At 32.4% G+C, this 19531-nt stretch overlaps 3 protein-coding genes across 7 annotated transcripts in view; 1 reads left to right on the forward strand and 2 right to left on the reverse strand.

The window, feature by feature from the left end:
• Positions 1-8998, reverse strand: part of LOC119635097 (disintegrin and metalloproteinase domain-containing protein 12) — a 39424-nt gene extending 30426 nt beyond the window's left edge. For 2 of the 4 annotated variants that reach the window (XM_038029668.1, XM_038029665.1), the window contains exon 1: positions 7590-8995. In XM_038029668.1, coding sequence (XP_037885596.1) covers positions 7590-7779 — 190 coding nt within the window. In that variant the 5' untranslated portion in view covers positions 7780-8995. Of the gene's footprint in view, positions 1-7589 lie in introns of all 4 variants that reach the window. The other 2 variants (XM_038029667.1, XM_038029669.1) reach the window with 2 other exon arrangements.
• Positions 8999-11209: 2211 nt separating this feature from the next.
• LOC119635098 lies at positions 11210-12774 on the reverse strand. 2 transcript variants are annotated; one of them, XM_038029671.1, is made up of 3 exons: positions 12509-12774; positions 12141-12425; positions 11210-12081 (listed from the first exon to the last, which is right to left on the reverse strand). In XM_038029671.1, exons 2-3 carry the CDS (start codon positions 12403-12405, stop codon positions 11288-11290), a joined length of 1059 nt encoding a protein of 352 aa, XP_037885599.1. In that variant the 5' UTR covers positions 12406-12425; positions 12509-12774; the 3' UTR covers positions 11210-11287. The 2 variants fall into 2 exon arrangements, with proteins under 2 accessions (XP_037885599.1, XP_037885598.1); XM_038029670.1 differs by having other exon boundaries at positions 12141-12432.
• A 710-nt stretch (positions 12775-13484) lies between these two features.
• The window catches only part of LOC119635099 (AN1-type zinc finger protein 5), a 40077-nt gene continuing 34030 nt past the window's right edge, over positions 13485-19531 (forward strand). Inside the window, exons 1-3 of the mRNA XM_038029675.1 lie at positions 13485-13572; positions 13692-13843; positions 13910-13930. The gene's annotated coding sequence lies outside the window, so the exon portion shown is untranslated. The remainder of the gene's footprint in view (positions 13573-13691; positions 13844-13909; positions 13931-19531) is intronic.

A 19531-nucleotide genomic window follows, 5' to 3' on the forward strand; every position in this document is an offset into this window, starting at 1 on the left:
GCACCTCATTTATTTCCTTGTCTGTACATTCACGACAATCTTAAAAGTAAAAAGTGAATTTAAATATAAATATTTGCAAAACATCAACGATAGTTAAGCCAATCCGCTTCAAACAATTACGGTTAAGACGGCAAAGTAATAGCAAAGAAAAATGCCTTTTAAAAATTTTGTTATAAATATCGTTACTTTATTAAGATAAATTAAATAAAAACAAAGCTCATTAACTGTGACGATGAAGTCATTCAATTCATGTATGCATATTTATGTATACATACATATATATATACATATATATACATATATATATATATATATTATATATTATTAAAAAAAAAAGTGTATGTGTTGTATATGTCACATTTCCGGCGGAAATATAAACTTCCATGACAGTAGTTTATGGTCATGGCAAATAAATTTTCAAATTTTTCTTTTTTAATTATGGCTACGTACATATAGAAAACATAATTTTTAGGACCAGAGTTTGTATGATAGTAGTAATTAATATTGAATAGATTGAACGGCAGATTGATGACTAACACAAAATGTTTACATTCATGCTTAGCCAATGGCCTTTTCATTACGGAAATTCACCCAATGTTTCATTAAAGACGTTTCCATCTCATTCACAATAGTAATTAACGTTTTTATATCCGAAGCAAGAAGCACATTAGATTTTCTATAAAGTTTGATACTCATATATGCCCAATAACCTATCTATTATTCTAGATTACACAATATTTATGTATTCGCTTTTTTCAAATATTCTCGTTGAAATATATATATATATTTTTTTTTATGAAGTAAAAGGGATATAGAAAGAAAGAAAGAAGGAAGGTTAACTGAAGTGCCCGGCTTGAAACTGACGATGGCGGCGCTGTCCTCAAAAGTTGGAAAATATGTTCCGTAATTGATAAGCACATATCAAAATTTCGACCAATTTTAGGGCGCAGTTGTTTTGTGACAATCATGTAAATAAGTCGATGTGATTGTTCTTATCAAAATGAAAAATAGTGAATATCCCGGATTCTTATTACGCTTCTGTTTTCGACAGGCAATAGCCACAGGGATTTTTGGGCATTTGATTTAAAAATACTACCAGCAATACCAGTTTCGACAATGATGAGCAATCGAAGCGATAAAAAGCTTCAACCACATCGCTAAGTTTCTCCAAAGATTGCTGAACAAGCATCGAGTTTAAAATTATAGGATGGATCAAGAATATGTACAAAGAACGTCTTTCCAAATATTAAATCAAAATTTACCCACGAGAAAGCTAATGGCACGTTGGACGCCACGTTTGCTCGCAATGAGGCAATAACACGGCGTCACAAGCCAATATCTACAATAGCAAAATTGTTTGGGTTTGTTGCTCTATCCAACATGTTCCCCAGAAGTAACACTGTTGACATATCTCAAAAGAATACTCCGGGGAAAAAGAAGGCATCGAAATAATGAAGAACCGTTAGCCTGATTGTATCATTCTTGGAAGAAATTACCTTGATAGGTAAAGTCGAATCTTGCAAAAACCAAAAACCTGCTTTTAGTTAATTCGGAGCCGTTTCAGACCATACTCGTACACACATATTCATATAGTATTACCAATCAATTGTTTGTTAATGCTTTATTGAATGATCTAATGTTAGTTCTCTTTTTTGTATTTTATTTTCTATTTAAATATCTCACATTATAATTTTAAGCCCTAGTGTGACACTTGTCATTTGTGTCTAGACTATGGACAACTGATTTTGCTGCGCAATGAGCGGAGCATAGTAATTGTTAAGAATTTGTGCAATATGCGGTTACGTGCCTTAGATGAATTTTCAATTACATGTATACGTTTCTCTTTCTTTTTCATTAGGGACGGATGTTAGATTATGAATAAAGCTCTTACCGCAATTATTAATCAATGCTTTGTTTTGTATCAGGCTTACATATTGCACTATATGTTCGGCGTATGTTTTGCGTTTGTGATATTAATTTTTCAAAGACAATTAATTCATTATCAATCGTTTGCAGAGAACGTTGTCGATTGTTGTTGTCAAACAAACACTTATAGGATAGCTGGAATCGTTGGCGTTTTTAAAAATAATTTTCGCTAATGTGTCCATCTCAGAATGTTAAGTTTTTCAAGTGATCTTGAAATTTCTTTTATAATACAATATACAAAAAATTCCTTTTTATTTAATTATTATTACAATTTATATTATAGATTGTTGTAATATTTGACCAAACAAAACACCTCCTTCTTTAGCGTATGTTAAAAGAATTATAAAGCACAAATTATAGGAATAAGCAGTAGAATTAAATCATTAACCCAAAATTTATACAACTTTGTGGAACTTTCATGCTACGAATCATATCGAGTTACGCAATTTTTATCACCCATAGCGTTAATATTATTTGTGAAAAAACATACTCTTCCAATAATAATAATATAATAATATTAGAATCATATTAGATAATATTAGAATATATAATATATATATTGGGTCACGTAACAAGACTACGGTTTTTTCCGCGGGATGGTGTTAATGCCAATAAATCGGGCAACACTCACCTGATTGTCTCAAACCAGCATCTGATGTTCTTGGTTTGACGATAAATCATATTTTATATTCAAGGCTATCAAATGGATAGAGGGACATATATTACTTATATTAACTATAATTTTCCTAGCGGTCACGATTTTATATTATATATTTATAGCATAACAACACTATAATTTGTGGCACAATCTATGTATGCGGAAGCTCACTCGCATGGACGATGAACGCTTACGCTGTCTTTACAATACTGCGTAGAAAATACAACAAAATACTAACTCAACCCCGAATTTTATATCAGCTTTTGCATCGTCGATATTGTCCGATTTTTCGCCATCGAATTAATGAACAGCACTCGCTTGTAAAACAGATATTTAGTTTAAAATCTACAAACTTATTCGAATAATAAAAACATTTTCTTCGATTTTATAGTTATGAAAACCACATTATTTCTCCTTCTTTGGCAAACTTGAAACATCTATTTTGGAGTAAATTAATAAAGTCCAATATTTATTGAGTCAAGGTTTTTGTAGCGGCGATTCTATAAGCACGCAGAGGTTATTGCATTTTTATACAACAATTTTTGTTAATGTTTTACATTATCTTTGCACCATGAACTGTACAAAGAGCGACAACAATAACAACAATCAAAGAAAAAAATAATCTAAATAAAAAGCGAAGTTATTGTAATACAAGCAGGCACAATGTGCTGCCTGTTCTCACATAAAAAATTAAAGAGGGAGAGCAATTTGGATCTCCGTTTGTTCAAAAGCTAGATTGCCCCGTGCGCCCCTCACGAAACCATTTTCTTTTTCATCTTTTAAATATTTATCAATTAAAAGATGCTTTTGACTCTATGAATGACGTTGCGTTTAGCATTTGACGACGTTGCAAGTCGTAGCAGTTAAAAAAGAAAAGTAAAGGATACAATACATGCTTATTCTACTATACTTGCTTACTTATAAAATAAATAAATGTATAAAAAGATCTGATTTTGTCACTTTGCTTCCTTCTTTTATATTTCTTTAATACTTATCTTAAGACTTTTAAAAAATTTCAATTAAAAATTGATCTATCGGTCGTTGGCTTAACTCTTTATCTAAGTGAATGTTCTTTGGAGCCATTAACAACCCTTTTTTTAAAAAAAGACATTTGTCCGATTAAAACAACCAGACATCAACCCTAAAGAAGAATGAAAAATATTGTGTTGGATGCGACGCATTTTGTCTATTTCTAGAACGGACAGATGAGGTTCATTAATTTTGATAGGAGTTACAAAGTTTAGGAATTCGATATGTTTACACAGGGAAGGATTAGAGTAGTGCGTATGATGAGATTCAGAGACGACTTCAGGCTGCCGTCTTTTGTCGGCATTCCTGCATTAGCAAAAACGTCTTTTTTGATTTCAAACCTTCTAGGATCTTTTCTGTTGATTAAAATAAAAATGATCCACTCATCCCGACATTGGAACATTTTGCATATATTCTAACATTAATTTTCCCGGATATTTAAATTGCATCAAAATTTGAGCTTATCCCAAATTTTTTTATTATTATTATTATTATTATTTTAATTTTAGACTAATGAATTGAATTCTTAGATTAAAAAAAAGACATTGAGCATTGGAAGTGTAATCCAGAAAGCCACACCTATCTTTCAAACAAATGACATATTAACAATAAAAGACATTAGTGTTAATAACAATAGCAAAATTTTAACAAAGAAAGAAAATAGGAAAATTCAACATAAAAAAAAAAGTAAGAACATTATAGTTGGGCAAGGCCAACCTTTCAATACTATACACCACTTTGCCTAGTACGATTACTCCCTCGTTTTGGTGATAATACACAAATTACATATTAGTTTGCTGCAAAGGCGCGCTTTTCATAAGGATACCCAAACATCACGTGGCGTGATCTAACTTAAAACTTCCCTAAAACCTTCATTATTTCTTAGTTTCCGCCAAAAAAAAAGTAGAAATTAGACTTTCTCTCCACATAAGAGCTTGCTTTCCATGATAACCCCTATATATGTTAAAATCTAAAGGACAGATTTATGTGATCAAAGTTCGCTACCGTTAGTTTCTTTGCTAAATTGCTACGAGGGACTAATTTTCATCTTAAAATATTAAAAATTGACCTTTTTTCTGTAGGGCTTACTACAGATGGGAAATCTTATATAGAGCAAGGTCCAATGGGTAGACTCATCTGGTTCAAAATTGTTCCACTTAATTTTTATGTCAAATTACTATCGTGAACAAATTTTCGTCATAAGACGTTGACAATTATTATGATAGGTCACTGCGTGCAAACCATGTCGTGTGAGAAAATGAAATTAACACATAGTTAATCCTCTATTAATAGTCTTTCCAAGTTTCATTTTTTCACAAGACATGGTTTGCCCGCAGTGACCTTTCAAAGTTTGCTTATATGCTAGCCTATATTATCTTAAGTACGGGAACTTGAAAGTGTGCCCAATCAATAAGCGTTATGCCTTTATCGACTGAGTACTCACTACAGCTGCGACCAACGAAAAAACCCTACCGCACTTGAGATTCGAAGCCGTAAACACTGACTTCGCGCTCACGGTTCTTACCTACTCAAGCGGAGAATATGAGTCAACATTATTTTTATATTTGTTAATTGTCCCGAGGGAAATTATATTTCGATTACACTTCTCACCCTTCCAAGACTTGCAAATTTGAATTGTTTGAGAAATTTTTTACGTTTTCAAGTATGTTTAATCGAATGACCATAACAAAGTAAGCTGCGTTTACACTTAGCAAGTATACTATTCAAAATTGATAGACACAGTTCAAAATAATTGAGAACCCCCTGCAAGCGAATTGACACTGAATGGATAAAAAGACGAGTTTTTCTAGAGCAGAATAAATGGCTAAACTAGTCTAGCGCAATTAATATAAGAAACTGTACAAAAAAATGTGTTTGCAATTAAAAGTAATAATATAAGAAAAAAAGCATTTCCTGGATATATGAACAGAGGTTTAAAGTAAAAGAAACAATTAAAGTCAGTAACAATAAGACAAAAATGAATAAAATAGAGGGGCTACGATTCTTATCATGCAGATATGTATTTGTTATAAGTAAAAATCATTTAATAATACCGTTATATGTTAGTGAAAATGTAGATATATCAGAAAGCGATATTCATGTCTTAGCGAATATTTGTATCATTATCTTAGTGAAATGGTCAGAAGAGTTTTTGGTTTAAATACCTCAGACACCTATGAAATTTCCCCCGTTTCCTTTTAATTGCCCAATTTTTCCAAAGTTAATATATAGTCAAAGGTATGTTCCAGCATCCACATATCTACTTATTTAACTGTCGAAAGATATCCATTGACTGTAGGGACGACTCTAATCCATCCCGATGTATTATATTGATCATAATATCATAAACTCACATGTATTATGAATGCAAATTTCTTTTTTACAGAGAATGGATTTATCTTTTATAAACCAATCAGCGTGTTTGTGTACGATATGTTTAGATATCTGTATGTGCACTTAATTGAATACTATAATGTCGTAGGAAGTTCGCAACATAATAGTGTGACATAAGTTTTACGTAAAAATTATACTAAGATATTATTTCTCTCTTATAATATCCAATGCGGTCATATGTTTTTCTACAACTTTTATTTCCGTTAGTTGTAAAATTTACCCGTTAAAAAAGAAAAGAAATAGGAATTAAGTTGTGTATTCATTACATTGCTGGTATAAGCTTTTTGCTTATTTTTTTTAATTGCTCAATTAAATATAATTAATAAATTTTTATTTAATAAAGCAGGATGATATAAAATGTGATATAAATTTATTTTCGATCGTAACGTTAAAAGCTCAAAAATTTTAAAACATACTCTCCTTTTGCGTTCAACAGAGAAATTATTATTATTATAATTAATTCAGCCAGAGAAATAAATTTTAAGCTTAAGACCTTAAAGCACTAGCATTCTAAGACTGTCGGCTTTATTGAAAACTTTAGCATACTTGAGGTTTGAGCCTACTACCATTAAGTCGCGACAGTCGAAGTTCTTTGCCTACTCGGCCACTCAGGCGAATTAATCTTTATACTAAAGCAGACTGAAAAAATTCCATACTTTGTAATAATGAGCGCGCTTAGTGGACTTTTTGTACGTTTGTAGAATGTACATAGATATTTTTGCGGTCTGTCTGTTGCAGGTTATGAGCCATGAGCGAAAAACTTAGAATTTAAGTTAAAATGTAAGAGTGTCCTTCGACTGATTGGCCCATTTTCAAGAATGTTCTGCAGACAAGGAAATTTTTATTTTTCGAAGGAAAGAATGTTTATCGCAGGTAACACGCACGCAGACATGCTTGCTTAGATTCTAAACTTGACACTGGTCAAGAATAAGTACACCTTCTGGGCTTTCTAAAGCTTCGTTCTGGGTTTTGGAAAAATTAACCAACCACCATACAAAACGAAAATTTTCGAAATTTCGATGCAGGAATAATACAGTATATGCACTTGTATTACATTAGGAGGGCCTAGAACTCCCGCAAAAATATAATGCATGTATTCACCTCTCATTTTGATAAAATAAACTGTCTTTTTATAGAAGTAAAGAGAGAAAGATATAAAATTTGTTTACGTGACTCGTATAGACCAAAAGAAAATATATATACAGCAATATGTTTCTAAGGCTTACTTCTTTCAATTATTAAGTGTGTGTCTCGGAATGCAATCACCCATTTTTTTAGTAGTATTTAATTTTTCTTGAACACACTCAATTTAATGCACTTCAAAATTCCTCCGTGTTCGACGCTTTGTATAACACGTATATTAATTCTTTTCTTTTAACCATTCTTTTCGTTAAAAACTTCTGTTGATTGATTAATCGCAAGAATGTGAGAAACACATTTTAACAAGAACCCAGGCTTAGTTCGTTTACATAGTATCCACTTCTTGAAAGCATGTATAAAAAATGTTCGCATATGGTTTCCAAATAGCAAATCATATGATACACGTACATAATATTAAGCATATAAATCTGAATTTGCTCACCTTTTGACTGTGTATCCGCAGCGGCAGCAAATGTTAATAGAGATGTACAACAAAGCATTGGCAGACATATGTAGACCAGCAACAACAAACAACAACACGCCCAAATGCAATGTTGTAAATATGAGTGTTGATGACGAACACAGCTACGACTTTGAGGATGTTGCTGAAATGTGTACCTTACCACAAACATATTGTAAATGTATTCACTGCAACTTAAATCAAAGTGGACAGGAATATATAATAAGGGAAGAATACTCTACAAATAATTGTAAGATTTACGATCTTTATAGCACAATAAAAGGCTTGCACGACATCACTTCCTCTTAAGGCTATCACATGAAGAATTCTGAGTAGTGGTTGAAAAGGTGTTTGGTTTTGCTTTCTACGATTTCTGAAACCTTACTTAATACTTCAAGGACATGACCTGTCTTTATAAATTTACTGCGAATTTCAGTGCGCGTGCAAATTTACTTTGAAATTTGAGGGTATTTTATAGTTTCTGGTATATTTTTTGTTATACATCATTTTTTATACTGTAAACAATCACTTCAAACAAGTCGAGGGGTGTGGTTGGTTGATGTAGTTTTTGATTGTTTCTTGTCTTGTTTTCTCGATTTGTTGACGAATTTATGGCAGAAAACATAAAACGATAGAAGTATTATCTGTAGCCTTGTATATTACGGTCTCGGCAATCTCTCTTGTTTATGGACTGAATTGACTGCAAAGACTGTTAGAAATGTATATCTTCATTAATACTATTATTTTCTTCCTTACTTTTTTAGTGAATAAAATAAAAAAGATAACATGTCTTTCTTTTTATATTTTCACCCATTACTTCTAATTAGCTTATTTGCACATGCACAAATTTTTTACTCTTTATCTTTCTCTACTTCTTGATTTTCCTTTTGGCAATATATAACCATTTCGTATTATGTTTTATTTAACTATTTAATTAACTTTTCTTATGGACAACGTGTTCTGAACTTTAAAGCATAAATAAATTACAATTTAGAGCACTAGCGTAATACACGCTCACCGCTTATTATTACTGAATTGCTATTAAACGTTATAATTAAATTTTTTTTGATTTATTCTATTAAATTATTGCAATTTTCTCTACCAGAAAAATCTCTGGTCCCAATCAGTTTCGAAGAAGCTTTATGAACGCCATTTGCATAATTAATTAAGAAATACTTAAAGCAAGTAGTGTGTGTCTACTTTTACGTAGATTATATTATCGCATAAATGGAAATTTACAAAATTTACGAACACAACACCTCCAAACTTTCACAGGAAATTTAATTTTTATAAAAATGGGAACAAAAGACTTCAAGATGAACCCAAAATGATGCTTTATTCTTATTTTATTTATTTGCAACGCCAATAATATTATATACATATGAATTAGTCAACTATATGCAATAGTGTTTATTGTGTATTTTCTCATTATCAATATTTACATATTGTATGCGCGAAGCTCACCTCGTTCAAGATTCGAAATTACACTAAAAAAAAAAAGAAGGAAGAACGGTTAAAATGGTTATAATCTAAGAAATCACAATATTTTACATTAATAATGCCAACAATGGTTGAAAAAATGATGGCATTTTTCTTCTTGCTTTGTTTGTTTGTATTAATGCAAAACCATATGATTTGTCAATTCCTACAAACCCTCAAAAACGTTCAAAAAGACGTATTCCCACCAAAAAATACTGGTGAAGTAGCTGTCTGTGGAAGACGTTTAATTTACAAGTCTGTGTAATTCTAATATAGAAATGTTTCTAGAATGTATATACTTAACTGTGTCGTATATAGGTAACTAAACCACTTATAAAATATATAAATTAAATGTCTTCTCTAAGCTCGAGCCAATTCCCACAAAGAATCGTAAAAAGTAGGCAAAGTTGTAGTCCCATCACTAAAAAAGGAATAATGATATTTAGTGCGACAGTTGTTCGATGGGTATTAGTAAAGTGTAAGAAGGAAATACTTTAGTATGTTTTCAATCTTGTGTTTTCCGACGCTCGTAGAGTACTGAATAAAATGAAATGTAATTCACATTTCTAACGCACCGGTGCGGACGATCTTAATATTTATTCTTTCTTTAGTTTGCTCTGTGACGTTTGCCCTTACGGTCTTTTCTCCTCTCCTGGAGATTGGTCATTTTTTTGGTTCATGTAATTAACTTTTATCGGGCACTAAAATGGAGCGTGCCATAGACGAATTACATAATTACATATTACCAAAGAGATTAGCATGATCTTAATTTAGTTAGGCTAGCGCCGTACACACATAGTGCCCAGAAATCTCCGAAGGCACTGTATAAAGTATTATAATATAATAAGTAACAACAATATAAAAAAAGGAATCGCTTCAGCCGACGTCCGTTCCGTCTACATGTCTGCTGAAATCACACTTACAATGCGAAGTAACATTTTGTAAAAACTCTGGATCGAAAGCCGAATGTACGAAAACTCCGAACGCAAATTTTTAAGGGAAACTGCCTTAGCTCCTTAAATTCGTAGACGACATCCCATAAAAACCCTATTTTTACTATATGCGCCACTTGACCACGAAAACAACGAAAATCAAAGCCAAGATAAAGGCATGCAATAGAAGCAACTATATTTTCTACAAAAAGAAATCGTTTAATTTCATATTATTGCTATATATATTAACATGGTAATTAGAAAATATTCTCTCTATCTCTAAGATTAAATGCAAAACTAATAATAAAATAAGTAAAAATTTATATTACTCTTGTAGGTCCATGTAAGTCCATGCTATGGATTAAATAAACAATATTCCCTCTATAAATTTGATAAAGATGCAGCAGTTCTTCCGTGATTTTACATTGGTCTCCCAGATGTGTTCATAAGTAAAAAAAATGTTCATAATGTAATGACGGCTTTGAATCGTTTAATGTTTAAATATGACTTCACGCTTTTCAAAGACAGGGTCCAACTTGTAATATGTCGGTAATGGATAGATTATGCTTTCGCCATGAAAAAACACAATTTTCACGTGTAAAGCCTTTATATAAGTTATCTCATTGAAATGTATGTTTTCCAGCTTGGAAAGCATATTTTTCCCGTCGAATTTGCAGGAAAATGAAGGTGGTTGATGATGAGTGGCAAAAAAGGGATATAACACAATAACTAAAACGTAAAAGTAAATGCGAACCTTTGATAAATCCATATATTGGCAATGTTCCCATATCGCCTAGTCAATTATTTGTCGATTTTTTGCAAGCATTCAAGCATTTTTTGATTGCATTCAAGATTCAAAAATCAAAACTAATGCCACCACATTATTTTTACCGGATGTTAATTTTTCCGATTAACGATTGTTCCAATGACTGTTTCCGAATTTTACGATAATACCAAAACACGCGTTCTTCTCTTCGGAAGTTGACTTAGCGGGTGGCCATATGACTAGTAGCCTGCTTCTTCTAATTACAATTTTACAATTTAAAACCTCAAAACGATTCGGTTTTTCAATTACAATTTCTTTTAATAAATGTATTGATTATGTGAAAACAAGCGAAACAAAAAAATAACAAACTCATACACACATAATTTACAAACTAAATATTGAAAAAAAAAGAGCAAAAGCTTTACAAATCCTTCAAAATACCTATTTCAAATTTTTCTCCTTTTATAAAAAAAACTTGCTAAAACAGATTTAAAATTATTCAATTATAAGTAGATCCGTAATAGATGATTTGGCAGCACTTTCGCTTTACATAAAGGACACTTACGGCTGAACTCTATCGCTTGACGAATACAGCTTTGACAAAATACATGGCCGCAACGTGTAGACGTAGGCTGCCGCTGCACAGTTGATTCCATGCATACTGGACACATGAAAGGTGTGCGAGCACCTGGCGTAGTTGGCAGTACGGTCGACAATAATGAATATTCATTAGAGGACGACTTATCTGTAGCCTTTTTGGGCTTGCTTGTATCGCGATTGACGATTAATTGTTGGGAATGGTTGGGGCGGTTGGAGAAACGCCTGCGACATTGATTACTTGAGGTTGTGGGGCGTATAGGTGATTCCGAAATATTGTGCACGGATGAGTTTTGGTCTAGGCGTAAAGCCCGTTTTGAGACTGGTGCCGAAACTGTGGGTGTACATAAGTCAATCACTTCATTACTACAGGATGGAACTATGGTAACGTCCCCATCTTTGTAGTTATTGCGTCTATGACCACCGCGACCCTCCCCCACCGCACTCCTGTATCTTAAAGATTCTGGTGTTTGCAAAATTGTCAAGTCGACAATTGATTCGGCCGCATTTGCGGGGCAGGCGCTAGTGTTTCGGAGGCAAGAACTATTTGTCCTCAAATTCGCATTATTTATACTTGAGCTCATTATTTGTGATACGGGGCCGCATGGTAAAATGGGTACGCTTCTAATAGTGCTACAATTACCTATGGAAATTCCTATAGAACGCTGATTGTGATCTGGTGTCCCATAAATGCGGTTAACTGTAAATGAGACAATTATAATACTATGGAGCACTTAATCAACCATCGTTGCTTTTTACCTCGAACAGTGTCAATTACAACTTCAGGATGTGAAATAGGTTCTAAAATTCTATGGCTTCCACGAAAATTTAGACTATTTGATGTATTGGTAACTATATCTCTATCCAAAGCAATAACTGGTGACGACAGCGGAGACGACGGAGATGTCGATCGAGACTGTGAATTTAAAATTTGAGACATCGGATTGAATTCAGGTATACTAATTGATCGAATATTCAAATCACGGTAAATCCCTTCAATAAAATTATTAACATTAATAAGCATATCATCCACTGCCTCTAAATCTGTAAACTTAAAAAAGACTCAGTCAAATAAAAGAAAACAAAGACAAACCGAGCAAATGTGGAGCAGTCTTTAAAAAACTTACTTCTTCCTTTCGTGCACGTTTATCAGCCATTTTGGCTTTTGCCTTGATGTCTTTTGACTAATTATAGTTTGTACTACTTTTCACGTATTTTTTTTGTTTGGAATGTATTTTTCTTTTTATATAAATTCCGACTTAATTCAGCAAAAACAATTTTATGTAAATTTACCGCTAGTAGGCAATTTTATTTATAAAACTTTAAAAAAAAATATCGAAATGCGCTAAAAATTTCTGTCAGGATTGCCGAGCCTCAATTTTTTTTTTTTTTCAATTTGAAGTATGCTTGTTTATATATATTTAATCTAATGTTGATAGGAGACAAATAAAACTCAGAGCTCACCATGTAGAATATAAAATAGGGGGCTGTTTTGAAATAAGTCATCGAAAAGTTTTAAACGAATTTATAAATAAATAAAATAAACAAATTTTTTAGCTCACATACAATAATACTACTATTGCTATGAGTTCGATCCAGTTCCATATTTTCAAATTATGCTACTTATATTGAATATGTAGTATTCTTAAGTTTGAGTTTAATTTATTTATTAGAAATAATAATTATTTAAGACAATTTCATTATATAATAAAAATTAACAAAGCGGATTAACAGTTATATATCGATTCTTATCACCATGCTTGTATTTAAGAAGTTGTTGCTTTAATCAACAAATTCCCAATGATAACCATTAATTCGTTTGACTATACTTTTTTATTACTTATTATCGTATGTATTTTTATTGTATGGTATATCGATTTCTTGCCAACGCTAACTTCGGTAACAAAACAGAAAGAAAAACTTATCGAAAGTTTCAAGTTGTGTCACAAATTATTAAAAAATAGTTTCTAAAAAATAGTTAAAATTTACAAATAAAATATTTAAAAGTAAACATAAAATAAATATTTTAAAAAATTGTTAAAAATTTTGTAGACGAAAATTGACAAAATAAAGGTAAAAACAAAAATATACAGTTTCCAAAAAAAAGAAAATGTATGGAAGGGCGGATTAGAAGGATTATTAGTACGATGGCTAGATAGCGGTGATAACATATGGTTGAGTTTCTAATTAGGTAAAGCATAGATTTTGCTCCAACGCAATCCCTTAATCGACGCACTTGCGGATATTTTTTCAACTTTCACTCTTAGTGACGCCTTTTCATTTCTTTATAATAGTTTTCTTTAATTATAGTTAAAATTTTTGATCATCACTTTTTGAGGGAGATTGAAATCAAATATCTTTAAACTGCATTATCGATAAGGCAAAGATTGTTTGTCAGACAGAGAACCCCACTTTTTATACGTAGTGGGAGTCGCCGAGATTTAGTTCCTCTTCCTTTAGCGGTAAATGTTTTCTGCTTATAATTATTATTGTTATCTTTAAAGACTTTTCTCTTCGTATCGTTTCAGTATCGTCGAATTTTTAGAAAAGTAAGTAAAAAATGTTGCTTGACTATAAAAACGGAAAATACGTATCGTTCACGACGCCCTTCCAATTAAATTTGCTCGAATGCAATAATGAAATTTCAAGTGAAAGCTTGCTTTTGTCAGTTTGCTAAACTAATTTGAGCAGGTAGTATAAAAGTCGTGTTTAAAAAAATTTTTATGATTACATTAGTTTTGCTTGGTCGGGGTGTACATTAAGAATTTTTATTTACGAATACCCGTCTTTTTAGACTATTTCAGCCCTTTATTTTAACTTTTCGACATTTAGTTCTCCAAAAAGAAACCAATCTAAGTGAAGTACAGAGATTTCGCGCTTCCGTAACTCATTCCAGGATGACTTTCATGTTTATTAGCACATTCAGGTTTAGAAATAACTAAAAACCAGTTTATCCAAAGTAACCGCAAGTTCAAGGTGATTGGATTTTGATTTTTTTCTAATTAGATATCTTACTAATCGAGAATTACTCCGTTAAAGTGCATCTTTCTTTGAAAAGTCTATAACCTTAAATGAATGATTTGTGGATTTATTAATTAAAAAATGATCTGTTTATATACCAAAGCTTTCGTTTATATCATCTAAAATGTGTTTAATCTTTTATACGTTTATTTTGTAATGAGCGTTTTTCATTCTTTCAGTTATTAGTCATGTTTTCTTTTTAAATTTGCTGTCAACATGTCCTTCTCTGTTCTTATCTGGTGCTGGGTTAACTAATGTTCTCATTCTATTTGTAAAATCAAAAAACGTATAAATAATACTTAGTAAACTGTGACTTATCCTATCCGACCCTACATTTACTATCTTCCGGACACAATTGTCAAGAATTCTGTGCTATCATAGAGTCGCTTGGCAGTTTGGGTTCAAACATTTTCTGTTCAGAACGCCGACGCGTTCTGCTACAGCTTAACGGAAATTGTAATTGTAAGTTCATCTAAGGAACATTCTTGTTTTTGCGCTACTATAATCAATTACCTACGACATTGGGTTACGTCATCACTATTGATCTATTCGTGATTTTTGTCACGGGTGAAGATGAATTTAATTGTTTCTAACTTTGTTTAAAATGCATTAAAGTACAGCTCTCTTTCATGTCGATACGCTTTTTTAAATGTTTTTCATCCATCACACCTGTATAAGTTACCAAAGTTTCGATTTAAATTAACAGATTCTCATCGGCTTACGATGGATCCTGCTTCATAATATGTCAACTGTTTCAAAGAACTATAGCCAGTCCTTGCATTACTGATTTTCATCCACGGCGGCGGACTCCAAGCTGCAGCCATAATACTTATTTTATCGACACTTGTTTCAAGCAGCGTGTAAAATGTATTGTAATTGGAGATGAATCGATTCTTATGTAATAGTAAGCTTTGGTACAAAAAATAACTCTCCTTCGCTATTAAATACTGCAACCAGTATTATGTGCGTCAATCTCAAAATTAACCGAAGCTACCTATCGAATACGCTTAGCTTTGGTACATATTTACAGCACAGAGTCAAACGGCTTTGTGTGCATCAAAGAAAAGTAGAGAACTTTTTTTTTTTATTTAACATTTATTTATTAGAACTAATCTCTTGTCGTGCATCAAGGAAAATAGATAACTTTATTCAACTACCGAACAATTAGGGCCCATTATGTTTGCCTTTTTGTTTGCAACATCGAAGAAGATAACTGTATTCAAGTATCAAATAATTAGTATCCGTTACGTTTGTGTTTTCGTTTACAGCACCAAAGTGTGTGCACTAGACATCTCCATAGAAAACTTGAAATTGGACATTCAAATATTTCGTCGATTATTGCATATTTGTTGGCGATGGTAAGATTCGTCTAAAGGAGGATATAGTTTTATTACTTTATTCTAATCCGGCCGTGCCGTGTTTACGCGTACATGTTGCAGGCGGATTAAGCTTTTTTCCAAACCTCTTCTAAGGAATTCAATAATATATGTGCAAAGCATCACTGTCAACATCAAATTTTATTAACTTTAAACGCAAACGAGCTTGTGGACTTGACTTAGCTAAATCGGTAACCTTGGAATGGAATAACAAAATTAGTGCATGCTTGTCACTCAATGGTAACCTAAAATAGGTTCTGTAAGTATCTAAATGCGCGTACAAAAGCATATCAATATTTAATAACAATTACACAAAGGGACAGAGGGACATGATTAAATAGATTCAGTTATTCACTACGATCAAGGAGCTGTTAAAGTTTACGAAAACTTCATGCACTTTCCTTGGTAGAGAAAGCAGGTATATTCCACGCAAGGCGGCCAGCACAAAAAGCGCCCATAAATTGTCTACGTATAAGAATTCATGTGCTCCCACAGCGCGTATAGAAGATTGCAATCGCGATTTTGCTACAAATACGTTCATTGCCCAATCAATTGTCATTGTTACCATGACGTAGACAAGAGCGAATCTCAATCGATATTTTCGGCCCGAATGATCGAGTAGGTAAAAAAGTCTCGACTTACAAATCAATGGTCATGGGTTCAAATCTCAAGTGCAGTAGTGTTTTCCATGCAAATGTGTTTATATTTAGGAAAAAGTCATAAAAAATATTTCCCCAAACAAGAACCACTTTTGGAGCACTTTCTCAACTATTCGCCATATATCGCCTTAACGTTAGATGAACAACTGTAGGCCCTGGCCTACTTGTTTTCCAACTCAATTTTTCGAATTATGGACAGTAATTATAGTTATACCGTTTGATTCAGAATAATTTTGGGAATCGACTTAACACGTTGACGCTCACTTTAAAATCGGCAAGTGCTTCCCAAGACACACTTCTTTTTTACAATGCTAAGAATATAGGACTGCTATAGGCGACTTGTGCATCTGCAGGCACTCGCAATGGACATCATTTACTTTAATGGATTAAACTTGTCCGTGCTATATTTGTGCATGCTGCGCATGCAAGTTATAAGTATTTGAGATATTTGTGACAAATTTCACACGTTACACGCACCTTTACACGAAGATAAACCGCATCATTATCGCCAGAACATCATTATAATCCCGATCATAAACTCGATTATAAAAGACGGCAATGATATCGTAATTTTACACAGGCTTATTTAATTTTAAAACAAGTAAGAACACTAAAGTGGGACATAACCTGCGTACTATGCGCGTATTATGATTCTAAGTAGATGTTCTTAAGAGATTTGCTTTGTACTTCACGATTTGGGATTTATTACTGACGCATTTGTTTCGACAACATATGTAGAGCACAACGCGTTTCTATATAGTTTAGACCGACAACGAACGTTTCATGTTCCGTTTTATATTTCTACAGATGCAACGTGAATAACACCAGCTAAGTTGTTCATGTCATTTGTTGCTTTATTTTAATTTTTCCTTTTAGTGCTTCATTTTTTTTTCTATATCTGTTAGTCATGCTCCTTCTTATTAGTCTTTTTATAGGTTTTATTTTGGTTCCAATTTGGCACACAATTCTCACAGTAAGATTAATTTTTTTGTTGTTGCTCAGTGAATGATTTTTGTTTTTGCGACTTTTTACTTATCGAGCCATTTATTGGCAAGTGGTAATGCCAAGCATGCTTCCTTCCTGTCCGTGTGTGCATAAACATTTTTTTATCAAAAAAAGTATCATGTGTGGAGAATAGAGAGAGAATAGAGTTGCGTTCAAAAAATGGCTTTGTCATGAAGAAAAAGAGGTCTATATCTAATCTCTGTTAATAAATATAAAAACCTATTTAATCTCTTTTAAAAATATGAAAACCTATCCAATCTCTGTTAAAGACATAAAAATCTCTGTTTTAAAAAAAATTAAAAAACATTATATTAAAAAGATTACATTATTTTCTTTATTATTATAATATATTTTCTATTGAATTTTTAATTCGGCACATTCTGAAGAACAGTAAGTAATTGACAAGTTCCTCACGATAACCAACGTCCAACCAGTTCGTGTTTGGGGTTCTTTTAGTCCGTTGCCTTAGAGAAAGAGTAATATATCGAAGTTGGTGAGCTAATTTTTTGCCTTGCTCCTTTTTTATTGGACATTATATGACATAGCTTCACATTCAAATTTATTTCTTTGTGCCTATATACTTACGAGGTGACCATAATAAAAGTAATGCCGCGATAGCAGTAAACTTTGACAAATGTTTGGTATTAACAATAAAGTGGCTTGTTGATTAATTTCAATCGCATTGCAATAAAATGCGTTTTAGTTGTTTTTGCATTCAACATTTGTGTTTATATTGAAAAGAAAACGACAATCTCTTCTGAAATGACGCAACACTACATACCATAACACTTCAGAGACTTACAAATCCTCATACATAAGTAACTAGTCGGGGATATTTATGGTCTCTCTGCCTCTATTACTGCATGCCTTTAATTATGCAAACGAATTTTCTTAAATTCGCCAATCTTGTGCTGTGGGCCCTTTGCTTTTTCAACACCAAGTTCCTTGCAATCACTTAATGAAGTAAATGGTGCTAAACAATTTTTTCCGCAGAGTTACTTCTATTCAACTATATATTAAAGCTTATGGCGTTTAGAAAGCAAAGGTATAACTTATAGTTCAAAATTTTAAGTGCTCGACTGCGACAAAATTTAGTTTCTTTTTTTTCATTAATAATTCCGAAAAATTTTTTGTTATGATTGAAATTTGGCAAATCATTTCCGACTCGTTCGCTTATGTATTCTTTCAATACGTTGGGCGTCAAATTTGAAAATAAAAATAGAAACGGTATCGTATCTAACTTGAATATAATACTAAAATTTGTGTCTCCAAATGAATGCAATCATTAAAAATCGATGCAAACTATGATACGCATATAACTATGATATATAACAAAGTAGTTTCCTTTTTAGACGAATTTTAAAGGTTACCATATTAGTATACTCTGACGGTTGGCCTAAGAAGATAAGCCTTTGCTGTCGATGAAAACATTCAATCGATGAATTTTATTAATCGCTGCAAGAAGGCGTTTGCGTCCCCCGCTGTAGAATTCTAATGCAGTAACGCAGACCTGTAAGTGTAACGCTATATAAGACTATAAGGCTGAACACAGCTTCAACTTTCAGCCTGGCGCAACCATAAAGTACTTGAATACCTAATTTTCCGTAGCTTAGTTAGTTAAAGGGAAATGGATGTAGATTCAAATCTTGTTGATGTCATTATGACACTTTATTTTCACGATTCTTTTGAGCTCATATAATAAGACTTTATTTAATTACTAAAGTAATTACTTGTAAGTACATTAAATTACTGTCTATCTTAATCGAATTACCTTTTGCGCCTATGCCACGTTATACATTTTTCAAAGACACCATCTCAAGGCGATTGACTTAATCCCTTTTTTTCCTTTTTCCAAAACATGCGCTTTGTTACCTTAACCAAGCAACACATGCTGTTTCTTATGCAAGTGCTTATATATGTATATATATATATATCCTTGCAAAAAAAAAGTGGCTTTCTGAATAGTTGGCGAAGTACTTTGAGTGCAAAATGATGATGCGGACGTTACCCTTCCGAATCATTGAAAGCAAAGGGCGCTTGTCTAGCGAAAATGTCTAGTTGAAGACGCATAACTTATATGAAATATATA

The sequence above is a fragment of the Glossina fuscipes genome, unplaced genomic scaffold (genome assembly GCF_014805625.2).
Source record: "Glossina fuscipes isolate IAEA_lab_2018 unplaced genomic scaffold, Yale_Gfus_2 3, whole genome shotgun sequence".
Classification (NCBI taxonomy): domain Eukaryota; kingdom Metazoa; phylum Arthropoda; class Insecta; order Diptera; family Glossinidae; genus Glossina; species Glossina fuscipes.